Source organism: Poecile atricapillus, chromosome 5 (assembly GCF_030490865.1).
Source record: "Poecile atricapillus isolate bPoeAtr1 chromosome 5, bPoeAtr1.hap1, whole genome shotgun sequence".
Classification (NCBI taxonomy): domain Eukaryota; kingdom Metazoa; phylum Chordata; class Aves; order Passeriformes; family Paridae; genus Poecile; species Poecile atricapillus.
In genome coordinates this window covers 7,170,479-7,189,348 of record NC_081253.1, presented here as the reverse complement: position 1 = coordinate 7,189,348, position 18,870 = coordinate 7,170,479, and the positions used below count along the sequence as shown (strand labels likewise).

The 18,870-nt window shown below is 37.7% G+C and overlaps 1 protein-coding gene across 1 annotated transcript in view; it reads right to left on the bottom strand.

Annotated features, from left to right (window-relative positions):
- Window positions 1-18,870, bottom strand: part of NCKAP5 (NCK associated protein 5) — a 352,741-nt gene that overhangs the window by 105,570 nt on the left and 228,301 nt on the right. Inside the window, exon 7 of the mRNA XM_058840560.1 lies at window positions 10,991-11,140. Within this exon, the coding sequence (XP_058696543.1) occupies window positions 10,991-11,140 (150 nt within the window). The remainder of the gene's footprint in view (window positions 1-10,990; window positions 11,141-18,870) is intronic.

The window sequence follows — 18,870 nt, the reverse complement described above, 5'->3', positions numbered from 1 at the left end:
CAGCAGCCCAGCCCTGATCTGCAGAATGAGCCAAATTCACATCACACATAATTAAACACAGCTCAAGTGCAGCCACTGGAGCTGCACCCACCCTCACATGTTTAAATTTGATAGCCAAATATAATAACATCAGTATCAAAGTTGAGGGAATGTTGCTGTTATCTTATTCCAAGCTCCCGTTCAAAAGCAAGATCAGTGATTAATCAATTGGCCTAAAGGGAAAATGCAGAGAAAAGAACAAAAATAAATCAATGTATGAAATACTATGCAATGTCACATACACCTAGAACTGATCACATTATTGCTCTGTCAGATTGGCCTGCAATTGGGAAATATTCCTGTCTGGCAGATGTCACCAGCAAGGCAAATCACTTGCTCAAAAAGAGCAGTAATTCCCCTTTCTTATTTCTATTCAATTTCCCTTTGAAAAATACAGGTTTTGCCTAATACTAGCACAGTTCTTTTTTACAATGAACTAAGAATACATATTTCCACTCATCTAAATGGGTAAAATTTTGAATAGTTACCCTGGAGTCACTGCAAAGGGCAAAATATTTGAGAAAGAGTATAAAGACGACCATCACTGGAATGGAAAAAAGCCAAACCCTATATTGTGCCACAGCAAGAGGAGCCAAGAGGAAGACTGTTTCCTTAAAACTGAAGTTATGTCAACACTATCTGCAAAGATCTGCTAAAGCTGGCTCAGGTTGCTGGTGCATTGTTCTACTGGGGCCAATACTCTGGCTCTAGAAGAGCTAATTAGCTCAGCTGAAAGCTATTCCATGCAGCTACACTGCTTCTGCTACCTGAACTACTTTGCATGGCAGGGCATTATATAAAAAGACTATGCTGTTTATAAAGCTTGCAACAGAGCCTTTTTCTCTGTTTCACACCTCCTACCTTAATTGAATCAAATTTATGCATGTATGTGTGTAACAGTAATCTCTGCACGGCACTGGGGAGACACTACAATGTCTAACAAAGTCCCTTTTATGAGACACAGATCAGACCTAAGTTACAGAAAGAACACTCATTGTTATTTAATAAAAAGAATATCATAATGGTCATTATTGATAACAGCAGCTAAAATATAATGACATCAAATAGGACTGAAGGAAATTACCAAGGAGGATGCAACAGACTTTTCTCTGACATGTCTAAGGTCTGAATAAGCGAATTCCATAAGGTTCAGTAGATGAAAAAGAGGGAGCTATTGGATACAATTAAGGAGAAACCTCAGCTATTTTGGCCCCACAACCTCCTTGCTGAGAAACCTCCACTCATTTCCAGATTGCCATTAACTGCTAAGAGAAATGCTAACCAAGTCTTGCAGCACGACAGATGCAATAGAAGAAAATACTTTAATTTCTGTTTAAACACACAGCAGTCTCACATAATGCACAACCCTCACACCTATTTCTCAGCTATCTGAAACTGTCACTGCAATAACTTTACAGAGGATTTTGTCTAGCAAAGTAGCCAATGTGTAAGTACTTCTCCGATTTTAATGAAAAGCTGAATAAAAAATACAGGTCTTACTTCCTCTATTTAAAATAACCTTTCCCTGAAGCACTTGAATGCTAAGACCCAGAACACTTAAAATCAGAAGGGTTTTTCTGGAGGAACAGAAGACAAGAAAGAAACCTGCAGGCTTATTAAATGGAAACAGCTGTAATCACCAATTGAACACTTCTCCTAAATAATTTCCAAGTCTTGGCCTCGTCTGAGTACACGCTACCCAAAGAGGAACAGGAAAACCCATGGATCACAAAGACGAATGAGCACTGTCACCACATGTGATGGAAGGGCAGCAGGGATCCCAGGTATTCCTGTGGGAAGGGAAGAAGCTCTGCCCTCTAGATGGCATTATGTGCCTGTGGATCCCAGATGGAGCTGGAGAGCCCTGCCAGGCAAGGTAAGCACATCCCCACCTGCACAGGAAACATGGGCAGAGGTCAGGAAAATCAGCTGGCAGCTCCTGGGCTGTGTGGGAAGGGGAGAGCTGCACATTCCTGAAGGGCAGAGCAAGGACACAGACCTGTTTTTCCCATGTGGAAAGCAAGTGTGCTCAGCCTAAGGTGAAAAGAAATGGAGGATCTGACCCCATATGGGGAAAGGCAACTTAACTGGAAGGGGTGGGCACTATGTAAAAACATATAATAAAAACCAAAAACAAGCAGAAAAAAAAAAGATTGTTCTAATGAATAAACAAAACTCCCCTTGACATTTAATAGCTTCTGAAGCAGAAAACAGTACACTAAAATGTGCAATATTGACATCCATGCACATGAGGTTATAACACACCCATGTGTAGCTTTTTTGACTACACACTGAAATTTAACACTTAGTGATAATCAGGTATCTACAGAACCATCAGCAAAAATCAGTTTCATGCATAATGGACCAATGTCAGACTATTCCACATTTGATTTATCTATCCTCTCTGTATATTTATAGCTAATCTTAAAATCTGTGCTTGTCACCATGACAGATTAAGCAGACTTAAAAATAATCATTTGGGTATTTTCTGCTGTGGACTATCAAATTACCTGCATAATAAAGCCTGTGAATATCAAATTTCAAGAGTATGTTAATCATACAGGTTTCAAATGTATAGTTAAGCATTTCCCAACCTAGGAGCCAACCCTTACAGGCTAGAATTCAGCAGAGCCCCTAATCTAGAGTATGAGTATAAATATACCTGCCCAGAATTCCTCCTATAATCTCTAATGCTGTGTTTCTACAGGATGAACAAAAGAGAAATCACTACCAAATTAAGAAAAAGTGTATCACCATGAGATGCCAATACTGTTTAAACATTTTCAAGGTTAGTAAATAGAAATTAAAAGGGAAATTATTTTACTATGTTGCAAGTGAAGAGTTGTAAGGGATTCAGCTCTAACAGCCGAGGTAAATTAATTGGCATTTCCTATGCAGCCAGTGGAGATCATCCACAGAATACTTGGATTTTTAAAATAATGTTAGTTTGAAATGAACTGCAACTATTTATTTAGTTTATGAGCTGTAGAACTGTCATTACTGTCAGCCAAATTGCATGCATTAGTATGTAAATTAAAAATATAGGGCGTGATTCTAAAAGTCTCTGTCACATAGAAGCTTTCCTCTGAAAGAAGTTCCACTGTGAGTAATGAGCAGGCTCACAGAAAGGGCTTGTGGAGAGCCAGGCCCAGAGTGCACAGCTGAGAGAAACTATTTAAAAAAACTACTGAGTCTCCCTCTCTGCAATGATGGATGTGAGGGGATAAACACAGCTACCTAGATCTATAACAGTTCTGGAAAATCTCATTCCATTCCGCAGGGAGAGTGGATTCTCAATTGTACCGCGTGCCTGATTGCTAAAAAAGGGAAGTTACATTAACTGCTGATTATCTGTGAGAAGGCACCACACTTGGAAAGAAGGGCACTGAAAAACTATCATTAGATTATAAAAGGCAGACAGAAAGAGCAGACTCCTTCACTGCAAGCCAGCAAGGACTGTGTGCAGAATACAGTTAACATTCATTACAATAGAGAAAATCTGACAGCTTTAATAAAACCGAGATGATTTTCCTTGACTCCTGTGACTTACCTTTTCTTCACCGACTACACCTATTCCTCAGACCTTCTGGCACCAAATCATTATTCTTGTGGCCATATTCAATACTCTGAACTATTTAAAGACTGTTGTTATGTCAGCTGGATAAGTACCACAGAGCTTTCTCTGTGGTACACAGCTGTAAGAAAAGAGCCATTGGGCTGAAACTTGGAAAATCCTAGAAAAAAATATATGTAATTTAATTTGGCTGTGGTAACATGAACATTAAATGCTTATCTATGTTCTCATTTCTTTCAATAAAATCTCAAGATCTCAATATTTTGTCTTGAGGATTCTATAGTATACCTATAATTTTTACAACTGCATGCACCAAAACTTAGGAAAAAATCACCTCTGTAGGTGGACTAAAGGATATGCTAAACTGGCTAAAATATTAATGTGAGGTAAAAAAATTGCATACAAGACACATGTATCTCTTGCATTTCCTCCCACCTGCAAGATGTTGGATTCACTGTCCTGGAAAAGAGCATTTTACATCATTCTGCCTTGAGAAGGAAGAAATCAGGAACAGCACAAGTTATTCACTCCTTTCCTGTGTGCCTTGTACCTCACTGGGATACACTGATGTGTGTGATGAGCACTGGAGCTAGAAAGTAACCTTCATTAAAACCTGTTTACTTCATGAGCAGGCTAAAGGAGAAAAATTCTGATATGCAGCAAAATTCATGAGCAGCTGATGGGGTATGACACTATCACACGCTTAAAACAATTAAATGCTGTTTTAAGACACAGCAGAACAGAAAAAAGAGTTGAAGCATACTCTCCTGAGCATTTGGTTGAATTAGCTTATTTCAATATATTACTGCTTTGTGGGTATCTCAGAGTAAAAAAGAGAGAGCTGATCTGGAAGCTTTTACCTTTTCAAACATGTGCTAAAGCCTCAGAAGCTCTGCATGTTGTGGCCCAAAACATTGAACTTCTGAACCACTGCCATGGTGTGTCATAGGAGATCCAATTCAATATTCTTTTATTTTCCCTTAGACTCAATCAGAAAAGAAAACAATGCTGTTTTTAACTCAGACTAAAATTCCCAGGAGGCACCACGGTTGATTTTAGAAAGCATTTTAAGATTTTGTTGAACTGAATAGTGAGGAAAATGCAGATAAGCATGGCCTTCTCCATGCCTCTTGGACCATGGAGACAATGACTCAATGTTATTTTTATCGAGGCATTCTCCCATTTCAGGAGAGGGAAATATTTGGTGAACAGTGATCAGAATTCAGTCTCTAATGATAGCAGGAAATGGTTACAGCAATGACAGAGTAAATCCAAACAGCTCTTCTTACATCCACTGGGCAGAGCTATTTTCAACACCCCTGTTGTAAATTCATATTCCTACTAGATCATCTTGATTTTTCTATGCCAAAAGAGAAATTGCCATGAATTTCAACTGGCTTAGGGGAAAAAAAATAAAAGGAGAGAAAAATAGAAAGATAAATATTTTACATGTCTGCAAGAAGTACATCCTCTTCTCATAAATACTTACTACATACTAACTGAGCTGAACTGACTGCCAGGAGAGCCTTCTATTAGTCCTCATCCAGATGAGGATATTATTTCCAGAAACATCCCAACAGATAATTCTGTGCCAACTATGGAGCTTCACACCATTTTAGGATGGCTGGAAAAGCCACGGTGGAAGATGTGAACTGGCAGGAGGGGTAGAACCATCTGGGAAGGACATGCTTTTGAGGACCTCAGCAGGAGGAAAGCACCCCAGGGCACAAAGGCAAGGAGAAACAGGTAGCAGCCGTGAGATTTGCTTCCCAAAACCAACTGAGCTACTAAGGACCTACAGCAGATGAGCTCAAGCATCAATGGGGTATAGAAAAAATTCAGCTTGATAGTACTTATTCAGTTTTAATTTAAAATTTACTCAGTTATTGGAAAGCTGGAACAGTTTTCCAATACTGTTATCTGGAAAGAGCTGGAATAAACTGGGCTGGTTTTGAAACCAGTGATGCAATTCCGTGCTGATTCATTATCAGCCACTGTGTAAGTTTGGAAATAAGACTTTCCCTGCCTCATTGTCTGATCCCTCACTATAAAAAACAAAAGAGTTCTTAGGCACAGTTCAGGAAACTAATTATAAAAGTCTCCTACTGAAAAGATTTAAAAGTAAAATAATCCAATAATTAGAATTAAGTAGGTTGGTCTTTGGTGACGAATCAACATAACGAATTGAATTATGTGGATGGCCAAGGCATTGGGCTAAGAAGAGGCTTCTGGCTGAATCAGATTAAACACATTGGCTGGAACAAGACTGGTTGCTACAAAATTTTTAGAATGTTCTACAAATATTTAAAAGCTTCATGATTTTTCTATGCATCTAAGTCAAGTGATTCACATTTCCTATATACCAGTGAATCAGCTGACTCTCAATAAACAAGAGTTCCTTCCTGACAGATATTTTCAGAAACTCAGGCTCTTCGCCTCTGCACATGGTGTGTTTCTTTGCATGAAAAGAAAATAGTTATTAGTTTTCTTACCATTTTACATTGCAGTACATGGAAAATCATTTAAATAAAAATAAGGAAGAGAAAATAAAGAACAAAATAAAACCAGCAGCATCCCATTCAAAGTTATCTTCTCAATCTACTCAGAGGAATAATGTACCATTCTCATACTTCTTTTTTATAGTTCATAGTTCATTGCTATCATGTCTTTCTTTCTCTGCAGAGTAGTAAAAACATAATATCAGAAATACTTGACATACTTCCTCATTTGTTTAATGGTGATGATACAAGGGAAATTACTCCTCTAATATATTTGAACATTTAACTTATTATCCTGAGTGAGTTTTCCCCCAAAGCTCAATTTATTAAAACAAAACACATCTTTCTATGATGAACTGTAAAGGGTAAGAGGGCAAAATTATTTAATTAAAATTAGAGTGGTTTCATGATTCTACCCCAGCAGATCCTGCTTCTACTGCAGCTTAGCTTACTGAAACCTTCATTGAGCCTCACTCACCCGCAAGCAATGAGATTTTCACACATGAATTAGGCTTTTCATTCAATAACTTCAAGGTTACAATCTAATGCTACCTCAGTGGTTTGCTGGAAAATGCAAGGTAGGGAACAGCCCTCAATCAGTATTTTTTGAGGCCAAAAGGATTTTGTGCCCATTGCAGCTGGGGAAGCAGACACTCAGCAAACCAGGGAAACCTCGTCTTTGTTGCCCATATTTATTTTATTTTGAATGCAAATACTTTGGTTTTAACAAGGTGTTAGCTGTGCACTGTCCCAGTGATTTCATAAGCAGCCAAAAGCAAGTATTTTCTAAGGAAGCTGCACTACCTCAGTTGCAAAGAAGGACGTCCAAAAGAGCTGGAACATTTCATAGCGTCAGACACGCTTAATTCATACTGAATTACCCTCCCTGCATAAATATCTGCAAATGACAGACTTTAATAAGCCTTCAAAGCTTACACAGTATTTATCTCTGATTAAACTTTTAAAATCAAAGTAACTATAGCTTTTACAGACATGTTTAGATTAAGACTGACATTAATGCTGTATATCAGTTTAAATCACTTGCAATTATGCTGGTGCTTGGTGCTTGTATTTTAGTCATTTGAGGCTACACTGGGGCAGAGAATCCATAGTTCCATCTTGGATAACAAAGCTTTGGGACACTCTTAAGGCCTTTACAGACACTATTTGTCGAATATAGAATATCCTTAAAGCTTCCCTCTGTTGACGGTAAATGTGTAAATTGTTCTTGCTGGAAAAAAGAAATAGTAGACAATCTTGAAATGAAAATCCATATAACACCTAACATACCCAGGAGAGCAAATTAAGGCTTTGTGAAAAATCTCCAACTTGTACGTATACCACTTTGGAAATATAACATTATTGTTTTATGGGAATTGAGAAAATGGTGAAAAAATCTGGAATTGCTGTATGGAGGTTGATGTATGTCCAGAATAAATTATACTTTTTGTGTATTTCTGGCTGCAGTTAATGAAAAAATAACACAATTCTTCTGGTGATTAAAGAAGAATTTAAAAAAGGAAATTCCACCATGGAGTTCATATGTTATTCACCATATTTCATTAATATTTCATTTTTTGCAGCACTCCAAATACACAGAGAAGATATCAGAGAATGTTTTTTTCTTTGTAAGAGTTAGAAGGCATTTGATCATAACTACTGAAGTAAATTAAATGGCATTTCAAGAGCAGCCAACTAAAAATGCTGAAGGCACAAAGAAATTTTGATATCCAGGAAATCACAATTAATTTCAACAGTGTAAAATGGGACACAAGATGGTGTGAACCATTTTTTATTTGTCATCTGTTTCATTTGATTAGAAACGTATGGGATTTATCAGTCAGTAGAGTGGAAATAGAATTTGCTGCAAATGATAAAGGACGTAAAAAAAATTATACCCAAAAGGAGTAATGGGAGAATATGTGCAGATATCTCTTATCAAAGTATGTGATAGCTTTCACTTGGGCTGACTACAAAGATACTTTATTATAGTGATTTGTATTGTTCAGTGAGAAAATTTCTAGGATAAACAGTAGTTAATACATCATAAAACATATTACTGAAATTTATTTGGCAATACAATTGACGGCAAAAAAAAGGAGAAATTTTAAATACAACTCCCATGATATAGAAGCTGTTTAAAGAAAGTTTTCTATGAAAATGAATAGAATGAATTTCCCCTTTTCTCATTCTTAGATTTCCTGCTCCAGATCCAAATGACCAGGATGACTACAGGTTTTTTTCCCATTCACAGAAACTCCTGAAGAAAACCACCACGTACCTCACATCCAGGTAGTCCAGGAAGGGCAGAAACAATTTACTCTATGCAATTATTTTCCCTTACAGACATTACAAATGAAAGAAACGAAATAATCTGTTATATTGTATATGTATCTGGAGGAGCTACCCATTTATCCCTGAGCTGGAGGATAGCCTTTCTCTTTTGGTACTTCATTCACTGGAAAATTAGCTCAGATTTACCCAACTTTTTATGTGAGCAGCCAAGAGAAGATATTAACCAGAACAAAAAATGCCTGCTGGATCTAAACTTTAATAGAATAAAAACTTCCCACCACTTGTGCAGGCTTTTCCTTAGATGTGCACTGTCAAATACATGTGTATAAATGTGTATAAAAGTAAATTTATGATATTTGTGCCTTTGTAGAGACTTTAAGAGAAGCTCACACTAGCAACAGGCCAGTGAGCACAGCTGAGGAGGAAGAGGATGAAATAATTCTACAATGCCCTAACAGACAGCTTGTCATGTGCTACAGTTGAGCAAGTAATAAACTAATAGGAAGAGATATCAAAAGCTTTCATACCAGTGATGATATTAGTGAAATTATATTAATAGGCATTAATGGATTAGGTCACAGACTCTGACTATTACTTTTAACAGCTTCTGTTTACAGGCAGTGCTCAGATTCTAGAGGGCACAGATGGAGGACCAGCTCTAGCAAGCACTTTATTAGCCTTTCTGATTTCATTAATTCAGTAACATCTAATCATGTAAAGTAAGATTAAAGATCCTGACACCCACAGCACAAAATACTAACAGTAATTTTTTGTTCCTTTTTAGATGGACTAATAAAATATTTAGAATAATTAGTCTGAAAATAAAAAAGAATTAGAACAACTAATTGCATACAACTTTTAAAAAAGTCTCTTAACTAATAAACCATACAGTCTTTGACACTACAATTTATATTTGGCAAGAGAAAAATGCAGGAAAAATACATAATGTTAAACAACACACAGTTAACAACACTTTGTTTTGATTATATTGGATCACAATTAATGTTGGCCCTGGAGTTCATCTTTCTGCTTTGACAGCTCCTTACACTACTTTTGTAGATTAATCACTGAAGTATTGACATTTTCTAATAGGTAGTTTTGAGCAAGCCACTGCACAACACCGACACCAGTGAGGAGACAACTCCACTGACCTTCCTGGACCAGATCCTGCCTGTCCTTAGTGCCACATTTTATATCTGGGCAATTTGCCACCAATGATAACGGCTGTGACATTACTGAACACCTCCCTACCAACTGAGGACATAAAGAACTGCAAATGTCACACAGACTGATTAAGAATGAGGCAAAGCAAACAGAAATTGTGTATTTTGGAAATAAAAGACCACGAGGAACCTGCAATCATTCTCCATCAAGAGATAAAGCAAGACTATATTAAATTATACATTTTTTTAGAGTTTTGCTGTCTGAAAAACTTAGCAGCATGTGTTTTTTCTCCCCAGGGCAAAATTAGAGTAGTTTAATATTACACATTTATTTTACAAACAGACTAAGCCTTTAAAGTAAAATTGAAGAAACTGCCTACACCTTTGAGATTTCAGATCCTGTATTTAGGTCCAAACAGAACTGATTGTAAATGTTCATATTTTACTTTTAACAAAGTCCTCGAGAACAAAAGTCCAGAGTTTTAATCTATCAAGAGTACAACTCAACCCAAAAATTATCATATAAAAGGGCCTCCACAAACAAAAATGTAGAGGGCCAGTGATAAATCTGTTGTCTACCAACACCTTACACAGGGAAAATGCCACTCAGATAATTCTAAAGCATTCATTTACCCACACCTATAATGCTACATAGATGCTGGAACAGAACAGAAGGGAGGAAACACTAGAAAGATGAAAAATGTGACTTTCTAGTACTTAAAAATTAGATTAAAATATGCAGTCTTATTTATTCATAGTCATTGAAACACATACTTCTATCAAGGAGCACAAAGTAAGTTAATTTATATTATGGTTAAAGTTTTACCTGCAACTTGTCCATGGCTGCCTTAGAAAACTTTAAAACTTTTCCTCTGGTTAGAAGCTACCACAGGGTGCACTATTTTGCAGATCCTAATTTTCCAGAAATGCACTCAAAATGTAGAGTGTGCAGTTCTCCGTGAGGTCTACAAGGAAATAGATTTTCCACAGCCTGGCAGTAAAAAGGCCTGAGCTCTCCCAGGCAAGCAGTCCAGCAATTAAAAATGGAGCAATAAACTACGCTGGAGCAAAACTAGTTTTATGACAGCTGTTAAACAACCTATATTATTCTTGCAATATTAATAATTGAAACAAAAAGAGTAAAACCAATTTTTCTTATTAAATGGTCTCAAAGGAATTAAAATAATGCATTAAGTTCCTTTTAAAGATATGTGATGCTCAGCATTAGAGAGGGATCCTTTTAGTGGTTCTAAGCTTCTTGTTCATCCTCGGTAAATGAATTGTAAAAGAAATACCCCATAACATGAAATCAGGTGAACTGTGAAAGATTAGATTAATACTACAGGGTGATTCAGTGCCAATAAATGGATGAGGCAGGGGGAAGGGTGGTCTTTTATGTGTGAAACTGTTGTGCTGCTTACCTCCAGAGCTTTCAAACGCTCCAAGAGCAATTTTGTTTTTTCCTTTTCCACCTCAGTGCTGCTGCTTTCACTTCTCGAATCTTCATCTGCCAGTGTGTGAATTTTTTCCATGCCTTCTTTACATCTCCTACTGTCTTCTGACAGCTTTTCCTGAAATGATTTTTTAAAAATGTCATTACCCACAGGTGCAAATGAAGCTAACTATGCAAATATCTCCAATTCTCCCTTGTATTTGAATGAAAAAAAGACAGAGGAAGTTGCTGGTGACATGGTTAAAGAACTGAATAAGTGGAGTCACCAAGGGTCTGTGACACATGCTATGCCAATTCTGCAAGTGTATGTACAACTTAACTGCTACATCTACTTCAGATTTTTAAAAAGCAGAACTCATAATTTCTTTAATAACTTCCATTTTCTTCTTTAAAAGTTGCAATGAACATTGCACATAGCTTTCAATGGTAGTATTTTGCCACTGAGAGGTAAAGCAGTTTATTGAGGAAAAGCTAATGTCTGTTCATGCCTAATGTACTTCACCTTTCCTCATCTAGAGCTAATATTGGAATTATTGAATAATGGGCTGAGAATCAAGCTGTTACCAGATGAATACTGATTTAAGATCTGCTCTAGCACATAACTGGAGAGAATGAGACTGACAACAAAACTTTCAGAAGTGCCCCAGTCTATTTCTAGTCAGTCAGCCTGAGCTGTTGTCAGCTGCAGCTGCTGAGTGGATGGTGGTGCTGAGTTTTAACAGAGGTCTGCAGAAATTATGAGATTGAACAGCGAATCCTAACTCCAATAATTATCTGTCCAAGCTCTCTGTCCACAGAGAGAGCAAGACAGAGAAAGAAAACACCAAGACCACAAGCAGGCAATGTAAAACATTGCCCAAAATGACAAGGGAAGCGTAAGGGGGGAAAAAAGAGCACTCCAGAGATGCCGAGAGTGAACCATCATCGGAGCACAACACTGGAGGGACAGGCTCTACCTTACAAACCACCTCCTCTAATTACATGAGCAGATGCAGTCTGACAACTCATGAGCAGACTGAGAATGGAAAATGTGAGGTAAACCAACATTAAATACTGTGTGTCAAAACAAATCTAGAGAATTCCTTCGATGAGCATCTAGTCCTTGTCACGAGCCTTTCTCATAATTATGTACAAAAGCTCAGACATTCATGATCTCTAAGTTGCCCCATAACTGAGATGCTTTCCCCATAACTAGACAACATGTACTCAGTCTAAGCGTAAAAGTGTGCATTTTCATGAAGAACTGATCCAGCTTGAGTAACTGTGCAAATACAACTCTTTGAGAGTTAATAGCAAGGCATTATCTTAACCAAACCCCATAGAGGTAACTGAATTAAAAATCAGCAGTCTGGATCACATCCACAACAATGTATTTGTAAAATATTAACTAGCTTAGAAATTGACTATTACTATGTTTAAACTTTAATCAAGAATTAGTTTTATAATTTATATATTTTTATAATTTATAATATTTATACTGAATATCCTTACACAAACCATGAAGCAAAGATCTCAATCTGAGCCCCAAAACATAGATGTCAAAGAGCCATTCCATCATGTTTCCAACTCACTGCTACCCTAATTACAAAGGAACCATAAGTATCGTACTTGGGCTTTGTTTTTTCATGCTTGCTACTCACTGATGCAACAATCAAGTATCTGTAAAAGAGCCATTAAACCATTTTTGCTTCAAGTTGCCCTAAGGTGTGCATTGAGATAAAACACTTCAATGAACTCAGGGGAAAGATATGACAAAGGTATATCTCTGATGCAATTCAAATACAAACTATTATTTTTAGGATGGAATGTGACATGAATTGGATGTGGCTGACAATAGAACATAAACATATGCACAGGGTCACCTTTCCTGCACAAACTCAGGGCAGCAATTTCAAAGGACAAGTAGAAGAAAGCACAGGTTATGACATTTCATTACAGAAAGTGGAATGCAGCTTCTCACAGAGTAAATCCCAGCCACATAAAATGTAACCTGTTCATCTTCTAATTACAAAACTAGATGAACTTTGCACACTAGTGGCTAAATCAGGAGCACACATCCTGTTTTACTCTGACACTTACTGCTGTTACCCCAGCCTGGGTGTTGAAATACAGCTCACATAGCTCCAAAAGTAGTTTACTACTGAACAATAATAAATGAGTTTCAGCATTTCAGCCATGGAAAAGGTGCAGAACAGAGGAAAACTCTTCTAACCTTAGCAACTGTGCTTAGATGGGGCACTGCCCCATCACATTCACCAGTCCCACCTGGGTGATGTCCAGTGAGGGTAGAGTGGAAAATCCACACCCAAAAGCAAACAGGTATTTGTAAAGCACTTTTTGTGCTAAAAGTCAAGCCCCTAAAGAGGGAGGATGGAAAAGACTTTTTGGAAGTGTGCAAAAAATCTGGTAATATCAAAGGCAGCTGAGTGCTGGGGGAGGAAGGAAGGGGCAGAGATCTGCCAGAGGAAATGTGCATCTCCTGTGGAATGCTGTTCAAATCCTACAGAGGGCTCTGGAGGGAGCATGCTCAAGGCAGCAAACTATGGGGTAAAGCAGCTAAAGTAGCCTGGAGTTTGACACTTCTTGTGTTATCTCATATAAAGAGCATCCTTTGCCACTCTTAAGCAGTCTCTGTCCATGCCTCACATACTGCACAGTCACAGGCAGCCTGTGTTCAAACTGAATAACAAAATCCTCCCCAAGTCCAAAGTCCAGCAAAAGCAAAGTGCTGTCCTGTTGATCTGTTTAATTTCTGGGAAAAGGTAACAAATGGATATGGTGTTCTGGAAGTAAAACAGCTATTAAAAAAAAAACAACAATAACTCTGCTCTGGGTCTCCCCAGACCAGTGAGTTTAAGATACATGCCTGACCATGAGAGGATACAAACACAGCAGCCTGATGACAATTCTGCAGTAAAGGCTCATCTACTTCTCTAATGCTCTGTGTCAACAAAGAGACAATAAAAATATTAAAAATTCAAATCTTACTGAAACTAGGAGTATGCTGCTCACTGTAGACCTGTTCCCACAGAAATTAATGAGAAACTTGCAGTGGAGTCCCACATTGTGTGAGCTTCTCAGGCTGGTTTCAACTGGCATTGCTCTTCTGAAACCAACAGTACTCTGCAAATTGTAAATGACATCCTGCCCTGACCATTATTTCTAAGTATTCAGTTTGCTCCATAAATCAAGCAAAGCAGTCCACTGGTGATGAGCCCTTTGATGAAACACCATGGGCCCTGTGGCCAATAGCAAACAAGGGATGGAAACAGTTCCTGCAGCCCAGGAATGGCAAGCTCTCCAGGATCAATGGAAAGATATAAATCACTAAAGACATTGATCTATGAAGCTGTATAATGTGGGGGCCTGACTGAGACTTATCAGAAAGCTGGATTTCAGTTAGCTGATCTAGGAAAGAGCAGGATAATATTTCCTCTTTCCATTAATAAATAAAGTAAGAACAATAAATTTAGAGAGCAGAAAATCCACCTGAAATTGTAAATGACAATTTACTGGAATTTGTGGAATGCAAAGCAAATTTTCCTTTTTCTCTCTTCCACCTGCCTTTCAGAATATTGAGCACAGAATTGTTTTCACTGTTGATAAACAGGGAGTAACTATAATGACAGAAAAGATCATAGAGAAGATTTCAAAAGATAAGAGAACAAACTGCCTATTTCAGAAATTACCTCTTTCTTCATCCCCAGAAAGGTAAAAAGCTGCTAACCCTAACAATTAGTCATTGGGATGTGTCTCCTCTAAAAGTACTGTCACATTTTCTAGGAAGAGAAAAGTGTCAAAGACAGCTTTTTCTTAACTATTAATAATTATTATTAACTATTAATGAACTATTAATTAACTATTAAAAGAAATTAATATGTTACTTTAGAAGTTTTATTGGTAGTACCATCAGTTGTCTGTCCTTTGCCCTTTCTTCTTTCTAAGATGTTTTCTAGGAATAACACCACACACATGCACACATGGAAAAGGAGAGGAAAAAAGAGAGCTCACTTTAAAATATTTCAATTTGCAGGTATAAAATTTCAAACCAAGAAGAGTAAATATCACAAGACACAAAGGAAAAATAAAGTAGCTGGCAAAGATTATTCTAGAATTCCTTTTTTACAATGAAAGCTATGATTAGGCACTGGACAATTGGCTTTAATAATAAAAGAAGCTTTATCTAATACTGATATTGCTGGATCTGGGATCTAGGGCACTGATTATAAACAAGCACTCTTTCACAATCACATGTGATAAAAATCTGATTGAACCAAACAAGAATTAAAAAAGATCAGCATCTTTGAAATGCTGATTTTCCCAATGAGTGTTGGATGACATGAATTGCTTGTCTGGAAAGTGATAAGTAATAATTAGAGATGACATCTTTGCTTGTAGAAGCTAAAGATCATTTTCATGTGATAAACACAAGTCCTTCAGAGAAGTGAAGTTTTTCAGATGCAATGCAGTAAGGATGCCTCAGATACAAAAGTTTTCTATTTCAATTTCAGGTGTCAGATCGTGATGCCTGAGTGGGATCTTTTCTGAATTCCTTTTAATTCTTCAACTTCTGAAATTTATTAGACTAAGTTTTTACAATGGTAACAACTTCAAATTCTTCTGAGAGTCATGCCTGCAATTTTCCAAAAGCACACTTTAATCACACATTAATCGGCCAAGAATAAAATATATGTAGGATATATAATTAAACAGTGCTTATGATTGCTCATAACCACTTAACTGAGGAAAAAAATCAAAAATATTCACAATGTAGCTATTAATTGCTCTTACAGAGAGGCAGTGGTAACAGGCATCCATGAATCCAGTCTATGTGGAACCCAAACTATGCTGATAACTCAGTACCTCAAAACACTTAGTGCTTTCTGTGGTGTGTCCAGAGCTCCCAGAGGACTTTCTAAATAAGATATTTACTGAACAGTTAAGTTAGATTTTAGTGGTTGAACGTGGTGATCTGAGTATACTACACCACACTTCTAACACTCTTCCTAAAATCAAGGCAGACTCTTCCCTCCAAACCCAAAGTGCAATTTACAGATCCATACACAGAATTGTTTATGTTTGCACTGCTTTTGGCTGGGGTAGAGTCATTTTTCTCACAGTGGCTGCTGCCTGTTTTGGATTTGTGCTGCCAACAGCGTCGACAACACCAAGATATTTCATTAGAGCTGAGCAGTGCCTACCTGGACCCAAGGCTTTTGTGCTCCTCACCCCATCAGCGAGGGGCTGGGGGTGCACAAGGAGTTGGGAGGGGACACAGCAGGGACAGCTGACCCCAAGTGACCCAAGGGATGTCCCAGAGCATATGGCATCCTGCTCAGCAACAGAGGGAGAAGGCTGGCAGGGGTCCACAGCTCAGGGACTGGCTGGACATCAGGCAGTGGGGAATGAGCAGTTGTTTGCATTTGCATCACTTCTCTTTCTTGGGGTTTGTTTCTCTTTGTTATTTTCCTTTCCATTACAATTTGTTGTTGTTTTGTTATAATATTTCTATTACTAAACCATTATTTTCTCGACCCCTGAGCTGTCTCACTTTTACCCTCCAGATTCTCTCCTCCACATCCTGCTGGAGTGGGGCTGGGGCTTGGGTGCCAGCTGCAGTCAAACCACAACAATATTTATAAATTGTGAAGGTTTTTCCTTGCAAGACCATTCTACAGTCCTGATCCATTCTTAGCTGATGTCTTTACAGTGATGTTTCCAGTGCAGACCTCCTAGGGTTCAACACTGTGAGCACTGTGAAATGAGAATTTCTAGACTGATGATGAGAAACTGTAGATGAGGGTTTATTTGTTCTTTCATTTAAAAAGCAGCCTCAAGCTATGCACAAATAGCTCAGTCTGACTGCACAAGCTGAAAAAAGGCAGAAATTGCTCCAAGCACAGGCTTAACATTCCAACAAGTTTAAATGTGTTTTCCAGTGTCACCTTGCTCCTCTTTCTCACCAACCATGACCTCTTTTTCCTAAACAAACCCTTTGAAAATATTTTATAACATTTCATTTAGCAAACCCTGAGATGTGTAAAAGGCACTTATGTTAAGTCTAAGTGTGTCCTGCACAATTCTCAGTACAGGAGTAACCACTGATATCTCTGGGATCTGAATATGTCTTTTCCATATGCAACTTTAAATTTTTATTTTTTTTTATTTCCTAATGGGAATCCAATTAAACAGAATAACCTGGGCCTAAAAAAACCACAAACTAAATCATAACTGAGCAAACAATTTACAATATGAAAAAAAAAAATTAAAAATTACATGCAACTAAAATTATATGCAATTGAAACTATCTTTGAGTGTAAGGCTACAAATATGACTTTTGCTTTACCTTCCTTGCTTCAATCTATGTATTCAGCTGTTTTCTCCTGCTTTCTTTTCTCCCACTGGAAGAGACTAAAATATAGCTTTGCTACACACAACACATCAGTAAGTGCAATAATAATATATTTTTGTTTAGCTAACAGCTTTTGTTCAGAACAAGCTGACCAAAATTGAAGGAAAACAAAGGAATGCAACATATCACAGAAGTTTACAGAAACATCCCAAATTGTTCATGATTTAACATTACCCTTGTCAGAAAAAAATATTAGATTCTTCTTTTTCATCTCTGGATTTCACTTACAAAGTAAGCAGAGCGAGCAGCAACGTTCCCTAGATTAAAGACTCGTGATGGATAAGAGGACCAAGTTCATACTTTATGTTTTTGATATGTGCCTCCTTCCACCCGCGTATCAATCTAAATGTACTCCACATTATTCTCCACTCAGAACACCCCTCACCAGTGCAAGCTATCATCCCTGCTGAGCAGCTCTGCAGTAGCATTAATAAATTTCCCAATGATGCTTTTATTGGCTGTTCCCTGCATCAAAAACATATATTTCCTTTGGAAATGTTCCGATCGGAAAGGAGTGTGAGAGCAGAAAACCTCCAGAGTGCACCTGGGGATGGAGTGTACTCCTCAGAACCTGAGAGGAGATGGAATTTCTCATCCCCAGCTTCCCAGCCCAGTGCCAGCTCCTGTCCTTAGTGAAAGGATATTCCCATTTCCAACAGCACTGCCAGCTCTGGCGCTGTCAGAGCCAGAATCAAGGACTGCCCACGCTGCAGGTGACCCTGCCAGGCCAGGCTTTGGGCACAGCAGTGGCAGGACAGCGCCCAGGAGCTCCCTGTGCTCCTGCTTCCTTCTCAAAGGGAAAAGCCTCAGTCACACTGAGTGCCAGCAGGAAAAAAGAACTGTTCTAAGAAGCTGTTCCTTCTTCATGTATCTAGATAAGGTGATAAAAGAATATTCAGTGTGATTTTTCATGTAGATATTCTCTTAGAAATTGGTTCATTATAGTATCATACCTACACTGATAATCATTCCTTAAATGATTAAAATGATTAAATGATTAAAATCATTTAAATGTAGCATTTAAACTTTTGTGAAGGGGTTTGTAGGTATTATAGTAACTGCACTTGACTAAAGCCACAGCATTAAAATACCTTCCTTTGACCAAAGTAGAAATAAACCAAACTATTCTGAAATTCAAATTCAGTACATTTTATGTAACAGCAATTATGGCAAAAAAAAATTACTCTGGATTTTGGTTGCTAGAAATAAGCCAGTTTTCCTTCCATAGTATTTTGGAATGAGGTCAGTGTATTAACTGACTAGTTCTCACCGTAAGCACAATTGCAGAAGCTGATCTAAGAAGTTACCTTTGGGATTAAGAAGAAAAAACCCTGGTATATTATTCCATTACCAGGTAATTTTTTTGTGCCAGGGAACAATTTCATGTCTCCCAGACTTGTCATGAAAACTTCTGAAAGATCAGAATTTATCTTCAT